The sequence below is a fragment of the Eretmochelys imbricata genome, chromosome 8, assembly GCF_965152235.1.
Source record: "Eretmochelys imbricata isolate rEreImb1 chromosome 8, rEreImb1.hap1, whole genome shotgun sequence".
Classification (NCBI taxonomy): domain Eukaryota; kingdom Metazoa; phylum Chordata; order Testudines; family Cheloniidae; genus Eretmochelys; species Eretmochelys imbricata.
In genome coordinates, this window is record NC_135579.1 from 10,886,375 (window position 1) to 10,906,144 (window position 19,770).

The 19,770-nt window shown below is 40.7% G+C and overlaps 1 protein-coding gene across 1 annotated transcript in view; it reads left to right on the plus strand.

Moving 5' to 3' along the window:
• TRPC7 (transient receptor potential cation channel subfamily C member 7) overlaps nucleotides 1–19,770 on the plus strand; it is a 121,090-nt gene that overhangs the window by 50,991 nt on the left and 50,329 nt on the right. The window contains exon 4 of the mRNA XM_077824683.1: nucleotides 18,033–18,197. Within this exon, the coding sequence (XP_077680809.1) occupies nucleotides 18,033–18,197 (165 nt within the window). The remainder of the gene's footprint in view (nucleotides 1–18,032; nucleotides 18,198–19,770) is intronic.

The following is a 19,770-nucleotide window of genomic DNA, read 5'->3' on the forward strand; positions in this document are numbered from 1 at the left end:
GGAAGTTCTCACAGCATAATTTATTTTGCCAATCTTTATTTAGTGGTCATGATTTTAGTTTTTCAGCAGATGCCTCCGGCAATATTTTGCTATCTTATCCTTTCCACAGTCTGAGAGAGATGGCAAGGGACCCCAGGCTAAGGCAGGATTATCTGATGGGGTTAAGGGTCTCTGCCAGGCCTTTAGACATATTTCTTCAATCTTCCCCCTTTTATTCTTTTCCACTCATTAACCCTATTACTTCATAGTCCCTCTTACATTGCAGCCACCAACTCAGAAAAATGAGCTATTAAAAATTTGCACATTTCCTTAATTTCACAGCTGCTAAATGATCAGTCCCCTTGACGGCCATCAGACAGTGCACCACAGGAGTGAAAGAGAAGGAAATAATACTGTTTTGAAATGGAGGCTGAGAAGCAACATTTTACTCTTGTCCACCAGGCTACTGTAAAAGAAGCAGGCACTGTTAAATGAGGTCACCAAATCAAACACTTCGAGAGTTTTAAAAGCAGCTCTGTCATCTTTCCTCCTTCCCCTGGATCAGGGATATTACAGTATAAGGAAACATTAATCCTACACACACAGTTTAAAAGCTCATAAAGCTCATTTTAGTTCAGATACAGTATCTTCTTAATCTTAAATTTTCTTTCCTGTTGTGCTCCCTAATAAGGTGTAACCAGAAATGGGGCCATGTTTTTGGTATCTCCATTTTCTAAGACCAGTTCAGGGACCTGCTCCAAAGTCCATTGACATCAATGGGAATCTGTCTGCTGAGTTCAGGGAGCTTTGGTTCAATTTTTGGTTCAGTGAGCTGTAAATCAATTTTTCTTTGATATTTGTTGATAATTTACACAAAAAGCCTCTAATAACTTCACTCATTTATTACTCCAATAAGCAATTCATGGTTCAGTTGAAAGCAGGCAGTTTTATTGATCAGTATCTTGGGTTTTTTATTAGTACTTTCAGATTCTCAAGTTGAATCTTGGAAAGCAGTTCTGGCAAAGCATCAGAAGTGCCGAACTTAATGTTTTTTAAAGTGGTTCTCTTATTTTTTTTTAAATGAAAAGAGAGCCAACTACTTCAGTAACGTTGGCAACAAAACATGACAGTTTAACTTTCTACAGTATAATGAAATGCCCAATATAGAAGGTAATCATGGAATTAAAAGCTCTGTTCCATACATATTTTACAGCCAGAAGGAAGATAAAATGACACCAGTTACCAAAGCTGATTGCTATAAACTGATCTTTAAAACTCTAACTGAGACTATAATTCTTTTCAAACTCTGCCTATCCCAGAGGAACTAACACAAGTGCCCCAATAGCTATCACACGTTTATAATCGTACACTCTTCATTCAAAGTTCCCAGAGTCACCCTGACTCTTCAAATTATTTAGCTGGTTGCACATTTTGTCACCTCATTTGTCATTTCCTGAGAATCGTTCTGAAAATTACAATCCCAATATTTTGTCAAGTAGTGAAATAATCAAGTTGCTGGAGTAGAGAAAACATCATGCAAAAACCTAGGTATTGCGTACGTGCTGGAAACCTTCCAAAAAGGTTTGACACCTTTGACTGGTGTATCAAAAGACTCTCGTGATGATATTAATTAGCACAAGGCTGGGACTGGACGACAGGGGATGGATCATTTGATAAATTGCCCTGTTCTGTTCACTCCCTCTGAAGTATCTGGCACAGGCCACTGTCAGAAGACAGGATACTGGGCTAGATGGACCATTGCTCTTACGTACTATGACTGTTCTTAGACTATGATTAGTGTTTGTATGCACAGTGGGAAAATAAGCCCTTTCCACTCTAGCTGTGGAGAACCCTGCTGCAAAGGAACTGGTATAGTTCTGCTGTACAGGACGTTGGATGGATGGGTACAGAAGGGAAAGCTGCATTGTGTCTCTGGAGACGCTAGATGAGGGGTGAGGCCAGAGAAGCCGTCACTGTGTGCAAGTCACAGGAAACCATTTATGGGGCCATAATAATGCAAAGTCTACTATTTTCTTAGTATTTCCATGGTCAGAAGCTGAAAAGTGGACCAGGATACCAGATCTCATGGTTACTTAAGTCATCTTTGTAAATTAAGAAAAAAAACAAATACAATTAAAAATAAAGACAAATGCATGACAGAGACCTAGATCTAGTCCCACCTTTCCTACAGCCCTAACTGTGAAAGCTCCTCAGGACCGATTTTTTTTTCTACAGATCCAATCATCGTGTAAGTGTATAATAAATAAAGGCTTTTGAGTGGTTGCCATGTTAATCTGTATCAGCAAAAAAACCGAGGAGGACTTGTGGCACCTTAGAGACTAACAAATTTATTTGGGCATAAGCTTTCATGGGCTAAAACCCACTTAATCGGACGCATGCAGTAGAAAATACAGTAGGAAGATAGATATACACAGAGAACATGAAAAAATGCGTGTTGCCATATGCACTATAACGAGACCCATCGATTAAAGTGGGCTATTATCAGCAGGAGAAAAAAAAATCTTTTGTAGTGATAATCAGGATGGCCCTTTTCAAACAGTTGACAAGAAGGTGTGAGTAACAGTAGGGGCAAAATTAGATGGGGAAATAGTTTTTACTTTGTGTAATGACCCATCCACTCCCAGTCTTTATTCAAGCCTAATTTAATGATGTATGCAGAAATAACACAGAAACAGACTTTCCTGAATCATTTCAATCACACAGTTCTGATCCCAGTTACCAAAGATGTACCAAAGTTATCCCATGAATGGATTTATTTCTAAATGGGAGCAAAAGTTCACAGGGGTGGAGGAACAGAGGCAGGGAAGATTTTTATTTCCTCTGTACCAGTTCAGACATCCTTGTTTAGGACATGTACTCTGCCCAGGAGTTAATGCTGAGCTTGCTCAGAACTGCAGCCAACCTGTAGATGAGTCCCAGTGAAGGAATGCACATTGCTTCTTGCTATATCACTGGAATACCATTTCACTTATTAATCAGTTCCCCTGCTTTAGAGATCTATGCAGTATCTTTCAATTATCTCTTCTGTTCTCATTATCACACTCTTTCCCCGTTATCCTTTAACGTTGGTAGGGATCTCATAAGGCCAACATTTTCCTTCAGTTTCTAAAGCCGGTGTCTCTCTGCGGGAGCTGACATTCATCCCCCTTCTTTCCAGATGCTGGGCGCATCATCACCCCACTGCCTTTAATTGCAGATGTCGAGTGCCCAGCTCCAGTTTCCCAGTTGGCAGTACGGTTCCTGGCCATCACAAAGCCAGACCACCTCTCTGTCACAGGATTTAATTTAATTAACAGCAAGACATACAAATTAGATTTGGGGAAAAAATTAATAAGAATTAAACAGAACACCAGATGGCTGTGCAAATTCTATTTAATATAGAGATGGTACAGGAACTTTTCCTCATAATTGCATTATTAATAATTAACATTTGGAAGATGCTCCAAACAGAATCTTGGCTGTTGCATTAAATTATATTTTTTCACTGCATTGGTCACAGAGCTCAGGTACTCAAGGGTATATGAAGCCCAACTCTCAGGAACTGCTGAGATAATCTGAGGCCCTGATTTATTTATACAGAGGATGCAATCTGATTGTGTATGATGTCTTTCACACAAATTGCTTCACAGAGTTAAATAACGAGAGTGTTGTAGCATTAAAGCACTGTAGCCAAGGGAGAGAAAAATGAAGAAGTGACCTAATGATGAAAACATATGTTCACAGATGGAGTTTTGAAATGGAGAGTCAGGGAGCTGGAGCATTGCTGGAAGTCTGTTCCAGATAGCAGAGGTTGCAGAGCACAGTGAACTCACATTAGGTGTGGCCAGATTAAGTGAAGGGGCAGGGAAGATTGGGAGCAGTAAGGTGACACAGAGAGAAAGACAAAGTCCATCTTTGTGGGAGGTTGGAAGAAGACTATGAAAACTTTTAGAATCATGGAGGCCAATGACTTTCATCCATAGGACATGTTAGAAAATTCGAGGCCAAATTCTGCTCAGAGTTATACTGATGTCAATCCAGACTAACTCCGTTGATGTCAATGAATTTACTTCAGATTTACACCAGTGATAACTTTCAGTTAAAGTTCAGAAAACAAGTCCTCAAAGGACAGGAAATGCGATGTTATCTTTGGTTTCACAGTAGCAGCTGTGTTAGCCTGTATCTGCAAAAAGAACAGGAGTACTTGTGGCACCTTAGAGACAAACAAATTTATAAGAGCATAAGCTTTCCTGGGCTACAGCTCACTTCATCGGATGCATAGAATGGAACATATAGTAAGAAGATATATACATGCAGAGAAGGTCGAAGTTGCCATACAAACTGTAAGAGGCTAATTAATTAAGATGAGCTATTATCAGCTGGAGAAAAAAACGTTTGTAGTGATAATCAAGATTGCAGATTTAGACAGTTGACAAGAAGGTGTGAGGATACTTAACATAGGGAAAGAGATTCAATTTGTGTAATGACCCAGCCACTCCCAGTCTCTATTCAAACCCAAGTTAATGGCATCTAGTTTGCATATTAATTCAAGCTCAGCAGTTTCTCACTGGAGCCCGTTTTTGAAGCTTTTCTGTTGCAAAATTGCCACCCTTAAATCTTTTACTGAGTGGCCAGAGAGGTTGAAGTGTTCTCCTACCAGTTTTTGAATGTTATGATTCCTGATGTCAGATTTGTGTCCATTTTTGCGTAGAGACTGTCTGGTTTGGCCAATGTACATGGCAGAGGGGCATTGCTGGCACATGATGGCATGTATCACATTGGTTGATGTGCAGATAAATGAGCCCCTGATGGCGTGGCTGACGTGATTAGGTCCTATGATGGTGTCACTTGAATAGATATGTGGACAGAGTCGGCATCTGGCTTTGTTGGAAGGATAGGTTTCTGGATTAGTGTTTTTGTTGTGTGGTGTGTGGTTGCTGGAGAGTATTTGCTTCAGGTTGGGGGGCTGTCTGTAAACGAGGACTGGTCTGTCTCCCAAGATCTGTGAGAGTGAGGGATCATCTTTCAGGATAGGTTGTAAATCTTTGATGATGCGTTGGAGAGGTTTTAGTTGGGGGCTGAAGGTGATGGCTAGTGGTGTTCTGTTATTTTCTCTGTTGGGCCTGTCCTGTTGTAAGTGACTTCTGGGTACTCTTCTGGCTCTGTCAATCTGTTTTTTCACTTCAGCAGGTGGGTATTGTAGTTTTAAGAATGCTTGATAGAGATCTTGTAGGTGTTTGTCTCTGTCTGAGGGACTGGAGTAAATGCGGTTGTATCTTAGAGCTTGTTATCTTTGAAAGTTCAATTTAAACTCTGGAGTTTCTGGACTCATGACCTCCCCTCTGGTTGAACAGATGTGGCACATCGTGGGAATTATGTGACCACAGTGTATCATGGGAGATGTAGGCTAGCTGGAAAGTCTGACCCATAGAAGAGAAGGCAGGCATAAATCAGCTGATTTACAACTCCCATGAGGCATCTCAGGGGGACACGGTGCTGAATCAAAATGCTTTGATTCAGTTCATCAAAACAAAATGAAACATTTCTATTTGTGAATGTTAAAAGAGTTGTAAACTGAAATCTTTCTGAAATGTCCATTCTGTGAAAAAATTCTGTATTTGGACTTTTTGTACTGTTTGAGAGCAAAAACAAATTTAGAAATATCAGAATTTCCTCAGGGGCATAAATTCTGATTTCTCAACCAGCTCTAATGTGCATAAGCACCAACCTGAACCGAGACCCCAAAGAGGAGAATTTATATAAAACACCAGGTTTCACAAATGGAGTCTATGCTGCAGGACTGAATTGAAACCTTCAAAAGTTTTTATAGAGTTGCCTTTCTGCCCTTTTCAGCTTCTCTGTTTTGCACAAAAAGGGCCAAAAAGTATTTTCCCCTGTTTGTTTTCATAAATATCAGAGATATGAAGTAAAGTTATCCCAAGTTAGACTGGAGGTCTTGATGAAGTCTCAGAAATGTTTGTTAGATGCTCTCTCCTTAGTCATTGTCAAGATTAGGATATAGTGGTCAAATGTAACTCTTCTAATTCCTTTTAACTCAACCCCTAAAGCATCTTGATGATTTTTTTTCAACACTCAATGTTCTCTATTTTGTGTACATCTTTCTACAGCATGAATGGAGGTATTCCAGGTGTGCTCTCACCATAGCTGAACAAGGTATTTAGGCTGCTAATTTCCATTGAAGATTCTGGGCCTGAGTTCCTTTCTCCAAGATATGCATGCAAAATCACATTTCCATTCTGGTGCGAAATCACATTGCAGACACATGTGGATATATTTTTGCTGTGCCCTAGCATCTCTAGGTCTCTTTCAGTATTACTGCTTCCCCACTGAATATCTGTGGTTCTGATTATTTCCCCCCTCCCAGATGCATTAGCCTGGATTTTTTTTTCCAGTTTGAATCTCATTTTATTTCCTCTCCATACATTCAACCTCTCCAGGTGTCGATGAATTATTTCTTAGTCATCTCTGGTGGTTTGTAACACTTCCCAATTTACTGTAATCTGCACATTTAATTAATTTCATTGGCAAACTACCATATAGTCTTATACTGTCGGGGGCGGGCGGAAGGGGCAGAATCAAAACCCTTATATGAGGCAAGAGACAAAATAAAAAGTATCTCTATTAAAATTAAAATTATTTTGTTAAAAGAGCAATTAATACGTTCTGCTATAAATCTGACCCTGGAGGGTCCCAATTTTGGCTTCATCTATCTTTCAGGAAGCAGTAGACCTGCTACTGTGTGTTTTCTTTTTTTCGGGGGAGGTGGGGAGAGTATGCTGTTAGAATGAGGTAAGTACAAAACCTCAAGGAAAAAATATGTTTCACCATTTAAGGTTTTTATGAGAAGATTTTCTAATAGGTTTGGTTCTATGCAGGTATCAAAGATTTTTTGTCTTTCTAGCTCTATTTAGAATCAATGCTGGGACGTTCTGTTTTCTAGCTTGATTTTAGATGAATAATTAAGAGTTAAGGATTTATTCATGCATTCGCAAAAAGGGGGAAAAGGATATTAGCAATAAAAACTTCCAACAAACACACATCCCACCAGAATACAAAACCCCTGTTTTCTGTAAAGCAGAACCAACCACCTTAGCCAACAGGCTGCAGAAAAATGCTTAGCAAAAAAGACTATAGATTACAAATAAGATTACAAATAAGCCATCAGAGACAGCCCAAGCCCTGCCCTCAGTGCAGGAGAAATGTACAGAAACTGACAAAAATATTAATTAAAATTTGCATTCACTGCACTGGCTACAGTGTTCATGTAACCTTGGCATTATCTGGTTTGCACTTCAAGAATATTAGGCTTAATTTAGTTTTCTAATGTGAATAAAAAACCCAGACAAATCATTTATTCCCAGATCTGTTACCAAAATGGTTATTAAAATTCTGTTTTTCATATGGTGCTTGAGTGCACATACCTGTTGGAATAGAATAGATTTGAAATGGTCCTGGCAGTTTTATCTATTCCATCATTTTTTCTTTCTATTTTACTAATTGGTGTTTTCTTCTTTTAAAAAAATATTAAAGAAGGCAGCAGTTTTGTACATATTTTACTTCTGCTGCCTGGCTCAATCACTGCTTATAATTCACACTGGTTATTTGAAAAGAGCACCCCAGCACCTTATCTTGAATTCTACAATGCATTGAGGACATTTGGTTCTCCAATGACAGGTTTCAGAGCAGCAGCCGTGTTAGTCTGTATTCGCAAAAAGAAAAGGAGGACTTGTGGCACCTGAGAGACTAACCAATTTATTTGAGCATAAGCTTTCATGAGCTACAGCTCACTTCATCGGATGCATACTGTGGAAAGTTTAGAAGATCTTATTATATACACACAAAGCATGAAAAAATACCTCCTCCCACCCCACTCTCCTGCTGGTAATAGCTTATCTAAAGTGATCACTCTCATTACAATGTGTATGATAATCAAGTTGGGCTGGAAATGGCCATTCAAATCCAGGGTTTGTTTGCAGATCACAATGGTGATAGGAACAATCCAACAAGTGTAGATTCAGATCTGGACCTCTCTAAAGTTTGGGAATATTAGGATCAAGGGGTTTGGTCTTGGATCATTTTTACCTGCTCTACCATGAAAGCTGTCTACTTATTACCATATGGATGATAAAGAAGCCTGTGGATAGTTTTACAAAAGGGGTAATGGCTTTTTAAAATCTTAAGACTTAAAGTTTGGTCCTACCCTGAAAGGTAACTCTGAAACTGGCATCATGGGGTTCAGGTTCCTTGCATCTCAATGATTCCAGGTAAAATATGCTGAGTTTACAATTAAAATAGTTTCACACACACCCCCAGTCTCCAACTACCGGTTTACAAACCCTCAGCCTGGGCTGTAAGAAACAAGCTTTTGTTCTTCCCCTTCTCATGCATCAACTGGTAATAAGGATTCTCCAAGACAAAACAGTCCTTCACTTACATCTGCGCTTCCCCATTGCCAGTGGTGCATTTGGCAATCTGCAGATGAGGATTTCTACCAATAAGACTGGACTTTAATGTATTGATTTTTCTGTCTAATCCAAATAGAGAAAATGATCCATAAAATTCTGCTGCCATTTACATCTCTGTGACCCAACTACAGCGAATGAGGCAGGGGGGATGAAAATCGGAGCAGAATTTGGCCCTGCTGATTTCAGTGACACTACTCAACATACATAAAATTACTCACATGCCTAAGAATTTGCAGGATCAGAACCTGAGCTAACAGATACAAATCTGAATATAAGTAAAGAGCAGGTTTCTTTGTGTAAAATCACAACAAGCAAATGCTGAGGTCAACTGAAAAGTAAATAATAATATTACAAAAATAATGTGCAGGAGACAGATTTCTAGTGCAGACAACCCATGATTGGAGACCATGCTTTGGGTTGCTATTTTTTTTAACTACTTAAAAAACGTGGAGCTGCATTTTGCATGAGGTGAAGATGATATGGACCGGCGTGCAGCAGTTTGAGAAGAACTGAACTGCAGGAGACTGGATGAGGTGGTTATTAGTCATACTTTATATTTGTCTAGCATCTTCCATCCTAGAATATTGAAGCATTTAAAGAATATGAATTAAGATAATGACCCTATATGGTAGGTATGTATCAGTATATTCATCTTACAGATGAGGAAACAAATGCACAAAAATGTTAAGACAACTTGTTTAGGTCTTGCAACCAGTCAATGGCAAAGTGGGAAGAGAAACCAGGGATGGAATTCTGGCTCCATTGAAGTAAATGGGAGTTTGCCATTGAGTTTAGTGCCGCCAGGATTTTATTGCAGAAATCTTGACTGAGTATTTGGCAGAACTACATAATGGAAAATAGTTTGCTCTAGGTTGGGTTTTCTAAGGAGCCTAAAGGAGCTAAGTGCTCAAATCCTAAATGTGATCCCAAATGCTAGTCTTAATCATTATGCTCATTTGCCTAATGAAAGGGGGGATATTCATCAAATGCATATCCAGCTCCTAAATTACCGGGAAAGGCTCAATTTTAATCCAATTCAATTTTAAGGACATCAAACGTTTGAAACCAAACAGAGTGAGGGATACATGATGGATCACAATACACCAGGGCTAACTGTGGCCCGTTCACAAACTTATCGTTGTTCGTTTAGAATTACTAAGCATCTGCAATAGGATTTCTTGAGAAAGAGCTATGCAGTTATCTGAATACCTCTGTAAGTCATACAAAATTGCCAGGAAACTTTTCTATCTACGTTTTGGACTTAACATTTACGTAGTGTTCATATTTTCAAGGCACTTTAGAGATAGAGGCCAGACAGTAACTGGCCTTCGTGCTCATAAATGTACTAGGAGAGGGCACAAGGAGTCTTCCGTCCTTTGCAAGCCCCAGCCAAGGGCCAGGCACAACTGCAGTCTCAGCTCCTGGGGAAATACAAACACTGACATCTCCGCATAAACCCGAGGACTCACGTGACTCCATAGGAGATGAGAGGAAGTGGGGCCATGGCTGTACTTATCTGCACAGGGCAGGATGGTGTGCTGGGGAAAGCAGGTTACATGCTCCTCGTGTACTTTTCCAGGCTCTTCCTGCTGCTGCTGCAGCAGCACTGTCTAGGTAGGACATGGTAGGAGGGAGAATCCCTCCCATGGGTTCAGGGAGTTTCTGCCCTAATCCTGGACAGTGCACCAGTTCAAAGTGGATAAATACAGAGATGAAAACCATTTGGCACCTACATATTTTCCTTTAGTGTTTAAAGGTACAATCTTGCAGTCGCTCATGGGGGTGCTCGTCAGAGGAGTCCCATCATCTTCAGTGGGGTCTTCGGCATTCTAGGCACTATTCCTCTGAGTGAGGGTTCAGGAGTTCGTGCTAGCCGTTTAAAATGAGTTAGTCAAAGTTAATGGTAGGTTTAGAGAAGCAATAAGTTAACCGAACACGTACATGCTTCATAGTGAAAACATAAGGGTCTAGAGAAATACTACACGGCTCAGGTGCAAGTCATATCTTTGGACATTACATATTTTGTCCTAAAAAAAACCTTGAAAATCTATCTAGGCAGCTTCCTTTCTAATTCTAATTTGCTAATTAAACATCCCATTTTAAATCTGAATAACATATTGTATATATTGAATTCTGCCAGCATTTGTCAGAAGATTTATAGCTAAGGGGGATTTGAGGAGAAGCGACAGGAACGTTTGCATCAAAGAGCTACTAAAGTCACGCGTTTGGGATTTTACTTTTGGCGTAATTTTTTCAAAGAGATTTAACATTGCATTGATGAGTGTTTGAATTCTTTTTGGCTTCAGTTGTTGATAATTTAGAGCAAAGGTGCCATTAGCAAAGCAAAACAATCCAGTCTGAGTGGATAATCCCTTTGCACGTAGTAGTAGATATGTCAGAAGGGAAGCAGCATTTCTTTGAGGTTCTGTTTTTCTGTATGAGACATTCCATTAGTCTGTAGTTGATTTCTGTTTTTACCTGAATCCTCATAAAATTACTCAGTTTCCATTGACATATTCATGGCTTTTATGCTTATTATATAAAACAGAAGGCTTTTTTACTTATATGTATTATATGAATATTGGTTTACATGCTTATGAAGTTCCTAGACATGGCGAATGCTCTTATCTTGACACTTCTCATTTATTACATATAATGTGTGCCAGGGTAATGATGATATTCCTTTGGCAAAGACCATCTTTTTGTTCTGTGTTTGTACAGTGCCTAGCACAATAGGACCCTAGTCCATCACTGTAGCTCCTAGCCACTGCCACAATTCAACTAACAAATAATAATACATCAGTAACAACTGGAACTCTGGGTCCAGATATCCCCTTTGTCCCAGATAATTGGTACTAAATAAAAACGAAGGTGTCAATATATTTAAAATCTCCTCAAACTACAAGAACAATGCAGCTTATTATACAGTTACAGACACATCACTTTATTATAAACTATCCATGACAATACAGAGAATTTTTAACTAGTCTACTGGGAAAACCGTTGTCCCTTATTGTGAGAACTGTGGAATACTTATCCACCTACAATACATGCATGATGAGCAAGGGTAAATGGCTGTCGTGCATCAAATTATATAGCAATTTGGGAAAGCTACATCCAGGATGGTATATCATCATAACAGCTTCTGACAATCCTGACTAATTCTGTGAGGAAAATGATCCTTTGGCCCAATTCAGTTCCCAGTGAAGTCAATGGGAGTCTATTTATTTCAATAGGAATTGGATAAGAGCTCCCCTATCAGGTAACAATAGCACAGAGAGCTAGGGGGCCCCCAGCTCTGCAGTTCCACTTCATTTTGTGGAACTCAAGACTCTGACTTTGGGGGCCTTGATGCCCGTGTTTGGTCTGATGTTCTCACTGTAGGCTGGTGTCTGGGAATATATGTATGTATATATGTACCATATATGTAATTATCAGGTGGTGCCCACTGGATAGACCATGTAACCATCCTGAGTTATGGCAATGACGGATGTGGAATAAGAACCAAAGGATGCCTCCTAACAGGCGCTGGTGTGATGGGGAGCAGGAAGAGGGTTGCTGCAGCAGTTTCTAAACTATGTAACTGTTCAAAGGCGTGGGGCCAGTTAGCACAAATAAGTGTCGCTCCATTGGCTTCAGGGGAGAAATGCTGATTTACGCAACTCTGAGGACAACAACGCTGGCTGGTGCCATTAAATGGGTCTAGTTACTGTTTACACCCAATCCAGCTCTGCATGTGTGCCAGGAGCTTGAGTCCATAGTCCTATCTTTCCTGACCCACACAGCCCCACCTCCCCCACTTAGTGCTCCTGACAATGTTAATGACCTCTCACTCCCCTGCACAACCCCACTCCTTGTAGCCAACTTGTTGTTTCGCTTTGCACATTTGCATTATGGGAAGGTAGTTTTTTTCTAATAACCCTTCTTCAGTCGAGTACACCAGCACAGCAGCAGCCATAACTTCTTCCTAATAGTCTACGGTGCTTAATTGGGCAAATAGGAGTTGATGGGAGTTCTGCTTGGTAAAGCTCTGCAGAACTTGGCCCTCTAGAATTAAATGTAATACATCACAATTCCTCATTTGCTACAACTTCGGCACCATAAAAACACACTTCCTTTGGTCTGTTTTGAACTCTGTTATCTGGTATCCTGGGCTCAGAAAATAGGCTTTTAGTGTCGACTTTCAATTTAATGTCAGTGTTGATCCCCAGAAAGGAAAGTTAAATGCATCTGTAATGTAAGTGTTTGATGAGAATCTAAGATCAATTTATGACATTTTGATCAACATAGAGGGAAAGTTAGCATTAGCTGAGGGGTCACTGAGAATGTAATTAATATCTGATGGAGCAAACATAAAGAAAAATTGCAGTGTACTATCAGAAAATGAGCGCTTGAATTAATTCTAATCTGCTATCTTCCCTCTCTGATTTTATTCTTCCCTCCTTTTAATATTAGTCAGAAAAAGATGAATGTCATGAGGGCTTTATGACACATTGCCAATCTAAATTGTGTAGGAGAAAATAAATCGTTCCAATAAATCCAGTTTTTATGGCAATTTCTTCTCATTTTCCACATTTTTTTTTTCATTTTTCATTGTCGCTGTTTCCGGAAACAATGAAGCAATAAATTAGATTAAAATGTCTGATCCATTTCTTTGGGAGGGGAGCTAGCATGCAAACCCTCCGACAGCCATTCCGGGTGCCGGGGCAGAACTGTCAGTGGGCCCCCAAGCACGCACAAGCCATGCCCACTGGGACGTGGTCCCTTTGACATTTGGGCGGTGCTGCGCTTGTGCTGGCTGGTGCCCAGCAAGCTGCTGGCTGCCTTGCTGTGCGCACTCTTCCGGCACAGCCAGGGCTTCCACATGCCTGCCTGGTAGGGTTTCCAACTGTCTAATTGGCAAACCCAAAGACCCTTGCCCTGCCCCGCCCCTTCCCTGAAGCCACACCCCTGCCCTGCCCCTTCTCTGAGGCCCCACCCCCTGCTCACTCCACCCCCCCGCCCTCTGTTGCTCGTTCTCCCCCACCCTCACTCACTTTCACCAGGCTGTGGCAGAGGGTTGGGGGGCAGGAGCATGTGTGGGGTGCAGGATCTGGGAGGGAGTTTGGGTGCAAGGCGTGAGGGCTCTGGCTCTGACAGGGAGTTTGGGTGCAGGCTCTAGGAGGTAGTTTGGGTGCAGGAGGGGGTGAGGGGTGCGGGCTTTGGGGGGGCGTTTGGGTGCAACAGGGAGTGCAGTCTCTGGGAGGGAGTTTGAGTATGGGAGAGGGTCAGGGGGTCGATGCTTACCTCGGGTGGCTCCTGAAAGCAACCAGCACACTCCTCTGGCTGCAGCTTCTAGGTGTGGGGCCCAGGGGATCTCTGCACACTGCTGCCTGCAGGCACTGCCTCCACATCTCCCATTGGCCACAGTTCCCAGCCAATGGGAGCTGTGGAGTTGGCGCTCGGGGTGGGGCAGTGGGCGGACGCCCACTGCCCTGCCAGGGGCTGTAGGGCCATTCCAGCCGTTTCCGGGAGCAGCGCGGAATGAGAGTAGGCAGCAAGCCTGCCTTAGCTCCGCTGTGCTGCGGGGGGCAGCGGCTGGGGGCCCCTGGGTCCTTTTAAATCGCCTTAGCCCTTGGGCAATTGCCCCCTTTGTGCTCCCCCCACCACCACCCCATCAGTGGGCCTGCTGGCATGAGTCTTTGACTGCCTTTCTGCCAAGGACAACAAAGTTTCTTCTTTTCTGTCAATTCTTGTAACACAATTAACAGATGCTTTTCACTTATTCAGAAAAAAGTTTTGCTGTTGCACAGGGCCTACAGTCCATTAGGTCTACTGACTTTAAATGCAAAGCTTGCCGCCTAATTGAGTGTCGTTCCGCTTTTCTTTGAGCTATAACTTTCATTTATTTGCCATAAAAAGGCAATAATCCAAGTAGCATTGATTGGACTGCAAACACTGCCCAGTGAATGGGGGTCCCCGGTGTACATTGGGGTTGCGTTCTTGAAAAGGGCAATGGATTCCGAGATGCCGTACACAGGGGAATTTTTCCCCATAAGAAATAATGGAATAAGGGAGGTGTGCACGCACAACTTCACCACACTCACCTCTGGCAACGCTCTTGTCTCCCAAACAGCATACCTTTGAACAATGACAGGCTATACAGTACACATTTTACGCATAAACCATTGAATAAAATAATGTAGAACCCTACTAACACTGTTCAAACACATAAGACATTTTAATACAGTAAATACAGGACAGTAATACAGTATAAAACAGCATCAATTATGCTAAACTTAGGTAGGGGTGGTGGCTGGCTTTTCTTGGGCTGGCTTTTCCGGGGCTGGCTCTTTGGTTGCAGAAGTCTTAAAAAAGGATTTTATCAACGTCTGCTCTCCTGCATGAATCTTTGAATGGTAGATCTTCCTGTAGCAAGCCGCTGCGTCGTTGAGAGCCCTGGAGACTTTGGCAGACCATCCACAAAAAGGATCACTGCTCTGTATGATTTCCGTCATCTCATTCAGCAAACCAAAGAAACGGGAGAGATTCTTTGTCGTCAGACTCCTGGCGGAATTCCAGTCCTACATCATCGTCGTCATCGTCCTTGCGTTCTTTAGATATCCGTTATTGGTCCAGCTCAGTCAGTTCCTCATTTGTCAGTTGCTCAGTGTCAGACCCCCAACAACTCCTGTACATCCTCCTCCTTCACCTCCACTTCCTCGAACCCAACATCCTTCACCAATTTGACAATTTCTTGCTTGAGAGCAGGAATGGCATCAAATCCCACGAAGCTGTGGACAGCACCTGGCCAGGCACAACACCAAATACCATTCATACATTGCAAAATGACCTCTTCCCATGACACATCAATGTTTTCCACGCCATTCAAGGTGTTGCAGGACTTCCAGAACTCCTTTACACTGGGCTTTCCTTCACCTGCCATCTCCTAAATCAGCATGGAGAACATCCTCCATAGGTAATAAGCCTTGAATGTGGCCAGCAGACTCAAGTACAGTATTGTACTGTACAACAGGGGAACATGTTCCAATTCACGTTGGTCCCAATCCGTGCAAACGACGGATATGCGGATCACCAATGTAAATCGGAACACGTTCCCCTATTGATGAGCATCAAAGGATAAGGGGGAGATGTATTCTGGGGACCCCCTGTAATTCCTAGTCAGATGGCCATAGTCACCAATTAAGCTCAGATTTGAAATGCTCACAATGAACAGCTGACCAATTATTTATAGACCAAGAATTTTTTGTTTTAGTTATTTTTGCAAATTTAGATTAACCCATATATTCAAGAAAATTCTGAACTCCCCCAGGGAAAGTTTGTGTACAGAAAAAGGCAAAAGTTGTTTTATCAAATAAATTATTCACTATGAACTGTTTGCTCAGCTCACTCAGCAGTATTCGTAAATCCTATTTTTCACAAAGACAGGCCTGAAAGCTTGTCTTTTAACTGAAAAACATATATCAAAGTGCTGTTATTTGCAGAACAGAAATCACCGTTTCACAGTAATCCTAATTAGCATGTTATTGTATTTCAATCTGCACTAGCAATAAAGAAACAATTAAAAACACATTTTAACCAGTTGTAACTATCTATTATAAACAGATATAAGTGTGATTTTTTTACCCATGTGCTAGTTATCACAAAGATAGTTGATATGAAAGCACTGGTTAGACTTTCTGTCCTTTTCAGTTTTTGGTGTCATTTTACTATGAATCCATTCAAATCCAGACATTTTTCTTTATTCCCAATTTTGGAAAGACTGGAGAAATATTCAGTATTTTTAATCTTCTCTTACTGATTACCACTCGAAACCCATAAATGGACGACTCCTTCCTCACTAACACAATTAACTACAATAGTAACATATTGCCTTTATCTTTTCTTTTAATTATCCTTATCTTTAATCATAATAAAACATAATTAAAAAGTAGTCACAGTATACATTTTGTAAATTGAATCACTCTGTGGAAAGATGGGAACTAAAGATGCTTAATCTTCTATAATAAAATGATTCCATGAGACCCAATGGTGCTGTAATTCTTCCATTAGGAAACTGGTCTCTGGATTATCAGCTACTAGCATGTTCTTTTCTATGGTGCAGAAAGAATGAAGAAGAATCTCAATTTTGTGATAAGAAATATGTACTGTGTGTACATGAGCAGTCTTTTGTATTTTGTATCTCATTTACTGTTTTGCAGATCTGTGAGTGATGCACTTTCATTTATTTTAAAGAGTTTACACTTGCTAATTACAAGGACCAGCCTAACAGTTTGTATTATATTGAAGCAATAGAATCATGCAAATGGCGGGGGAGGAGGGGAAACCTTCTTGTTGGGTCTGTGAGCAGTCAGTGTAAATGAAGCAAGTTAACACTAGTGCTGAATAACAAATTCTACTTAGCTACAGAACTTTGTTATCATCTATTCTAGGTCACAGTCCATAGCAACGTTTCATCGCTCCTCTTTACTCAAGCATTGATCCCATCTCGGTTCACTTTTGAAGCTCAAATTGAATATCAAATTGATATTCCCAAATGTATGATTTCTTCCCCCGCCCCCCCACCTCCTCTTGCAAGGAGATGTTAATGCTGGTTTAACATTTAAACTAATGGGTAGTTAATTTTGTTTTGTACAAAAAAATTGCCCTATACATTAGCCTTTGACAAAGGTTTGATTAAACAGAAGTTTTACTTCACCTCATTGTTTGCTACATGGAAAGTGAAATCTGAACAATGGCTTTGAAACTGTTAATGGCCCTTTTTCTTTAATAAAAACTGGTTTACTTGGTAGCGCCATGGTTACCAGAACTGATGTATTCATTATGTCCCCAGTTTAGCAGAACACTTAAGCACATACAAATGTCCATCCCTATTCATCAAAGCATTTAAGCATGTGCTTAAGATGTTTGCTGAATAGAGATGGACTTAAGCCTGTGAATGGAGTTAAGTGACTGTTGAATTGGGGCCTGTATGCCCTAATTCTAGAGTGGTTATGTATCTTCATATCCTAGTGGCTTTAAGGTAGAATCAGCATAAAAATGAGTGAAGTCCTTAGAATTTGTCCCTTTTTCTTCTTATTATTATTAATGGTGATAGTGGTAATGATTCTAAAGAGGAACGGTTGCAGAGTCCATAGAGCTGTGCTAAAGTTGCAGTCCTCCCAGGAGCTCAGGTTCAAATCCCACCCCTGACATTAGCTCTCTTTTGGCACGGGCCAGTGTCAGAGACAGGATACTAGATTAATGGGCCATTGGTCTGATCGGGTATAGCAATGTTTGTCCCTTCAAGAGAAACAGAAGATGGGGGCTGAACAAATGTTGCCGGTGAGCACATATTTAGAGAGACTAATTTGCAATTTTCTGAACAATTATACTATGAGCTCTGGCTGATTACAAAAAAATGAACCATGCTTGGCTCTGGTGGGCTGCAGAACGTACTACAACCAGCTGTCTATCTCCATGCTGCAGTCTATGTTTGAGGCACAGCAGTTTGCTTTCTGAAATCTCATGCTCTTCGGAGATGCTATAAATACCTTTATTTTTTAATTATTACTTTTTTTTTTACAGTTTGTTGCTCACCCCAACTGTCAGCAGCAACTGCTCACCATGTGGTATGAAAATCTCTCAGGCTTACGTCAGCAGTCTATAGCTGTGAAATTCTTGGCTGTCTTTGGAGTCTCGGTAGGCCTTCCTTTCCTCGCCATAGCATACTGGATCGCTCCCTGCAGCAAGGTACAGACTGGTTAAGGTGCATGTTGTTTATGGTTATTTATATTCAGTGCTTGGAATGACGTCAAAAGTCTTTCGAAACTAACATCACAAACAATGTTGTCCTCTGAGATTTGCCCTGGGTGAGAACAAGCTCATTGCAAATGCAGCAAGTGAGCATGTTTTGAAATTAATCTTCAAAAGTAATAAAGATGGGGGTGGAGGAAATGGAAAATCTGAGCAAACAAGCGGGAAGGAAAGAATGGAAATAGGAAAAAAAATGGAAACAGGTGAAATAATTTGAATGGGATACAGAAGGAGAAGAAAAAAGAAAGGGTGGATAACTTGGGGAAAATGTTTCTTGTCTCTTTGCTCATCCTAACATTTATTCCTATCTCTTCAAAAGTAATAAAGATGGGGGTGGAGGAAATGGAAAATCTGAGCAAACAAGCGGGAAGGAAAGAATGGAAATAGGAAAAAAATGGAAACAGGTGAAATAATTTGAATGGGATACAGAAGGAGAAGAAAAAAGAAAGGGTGGATAACTTGGGGAAAATGTTTCTTGTCTCTTTGCTCATCCTAACGTTTATTCCTATCTCTTTCCATTTTTAACCTGTTTTTCTGTCCTTCGTCCTCTCTGCCAGGGTACTTTTGTGTGTGTGTGTGTGTGTGTGTGTGCCTTACTATTTCTTTCTCCCATTTTTCTTTTTAGTTAGTGGTATCATGGGACACCATAAAAATGAATTAGCAGTCCATGACAATTAGAGGTGGATTGTTGAATGTCAAGTAGAAGAATAGATTAAGTCACTGCACCTAATAGCATAATATGGCCCAGTCTCCAAAACTTGGGAGGGGGAAGTTGCGGAAACATTAAAAGTTGTTCTGTATCTGTGTTAGACATCCAGCGATTGACAGTATTAAATGCTGCTGAAAGTTCTATTAGGAAGAGCTAGAGGGGAAGGGTACCTGAGTCAGCCATCAGTTGGTCATTAAGTTTGAACAATTGCCTGCAGTACCAGTTCTGTGGTGGAACTTCTATCCTGAGAGAAAGTGCTCAGACAAGGGGAAATAAATGTGCTTATGGATGAGCAATAAATAGCTTTTTCACTACTTTGGGTGGGGGAAGAAGACCATGTTTTACTGAACAACAGTTGGCTACATCATCCACTGTATCTCCAGGACAGGGCTTGTCAAACCTACTTAAAAGTAATAGAAGTGATGGCTAGCTGATTCAGTCCTCACAACATTTGGTCCCATTTCCTTTAAATGCCTGTAAGGAATTCTTTCTATGTTTGCCAAGTCCACAAGATTACAGATCCACTGATGGATATTAAGAAAGGATTATAATTTTCAAAAGACCAATCTTCTAGAAAATGTAGGGCTTCTAAAACAGATGAGACTATAAGTGATGTTTAATACTCAACATCCTTCGAAATAACGACTGATTAGTTTCTATTTCTCAAGCTAATGGAGAATGTGAACACTTTTTCATCAAATTTCATCACATTTAATCAAAAACACATTTTTATCAATGCTGGCTGTTAATATGACACCAATAATAAGTTCCATTATGAAACAACTTGGGATGCTGACTACA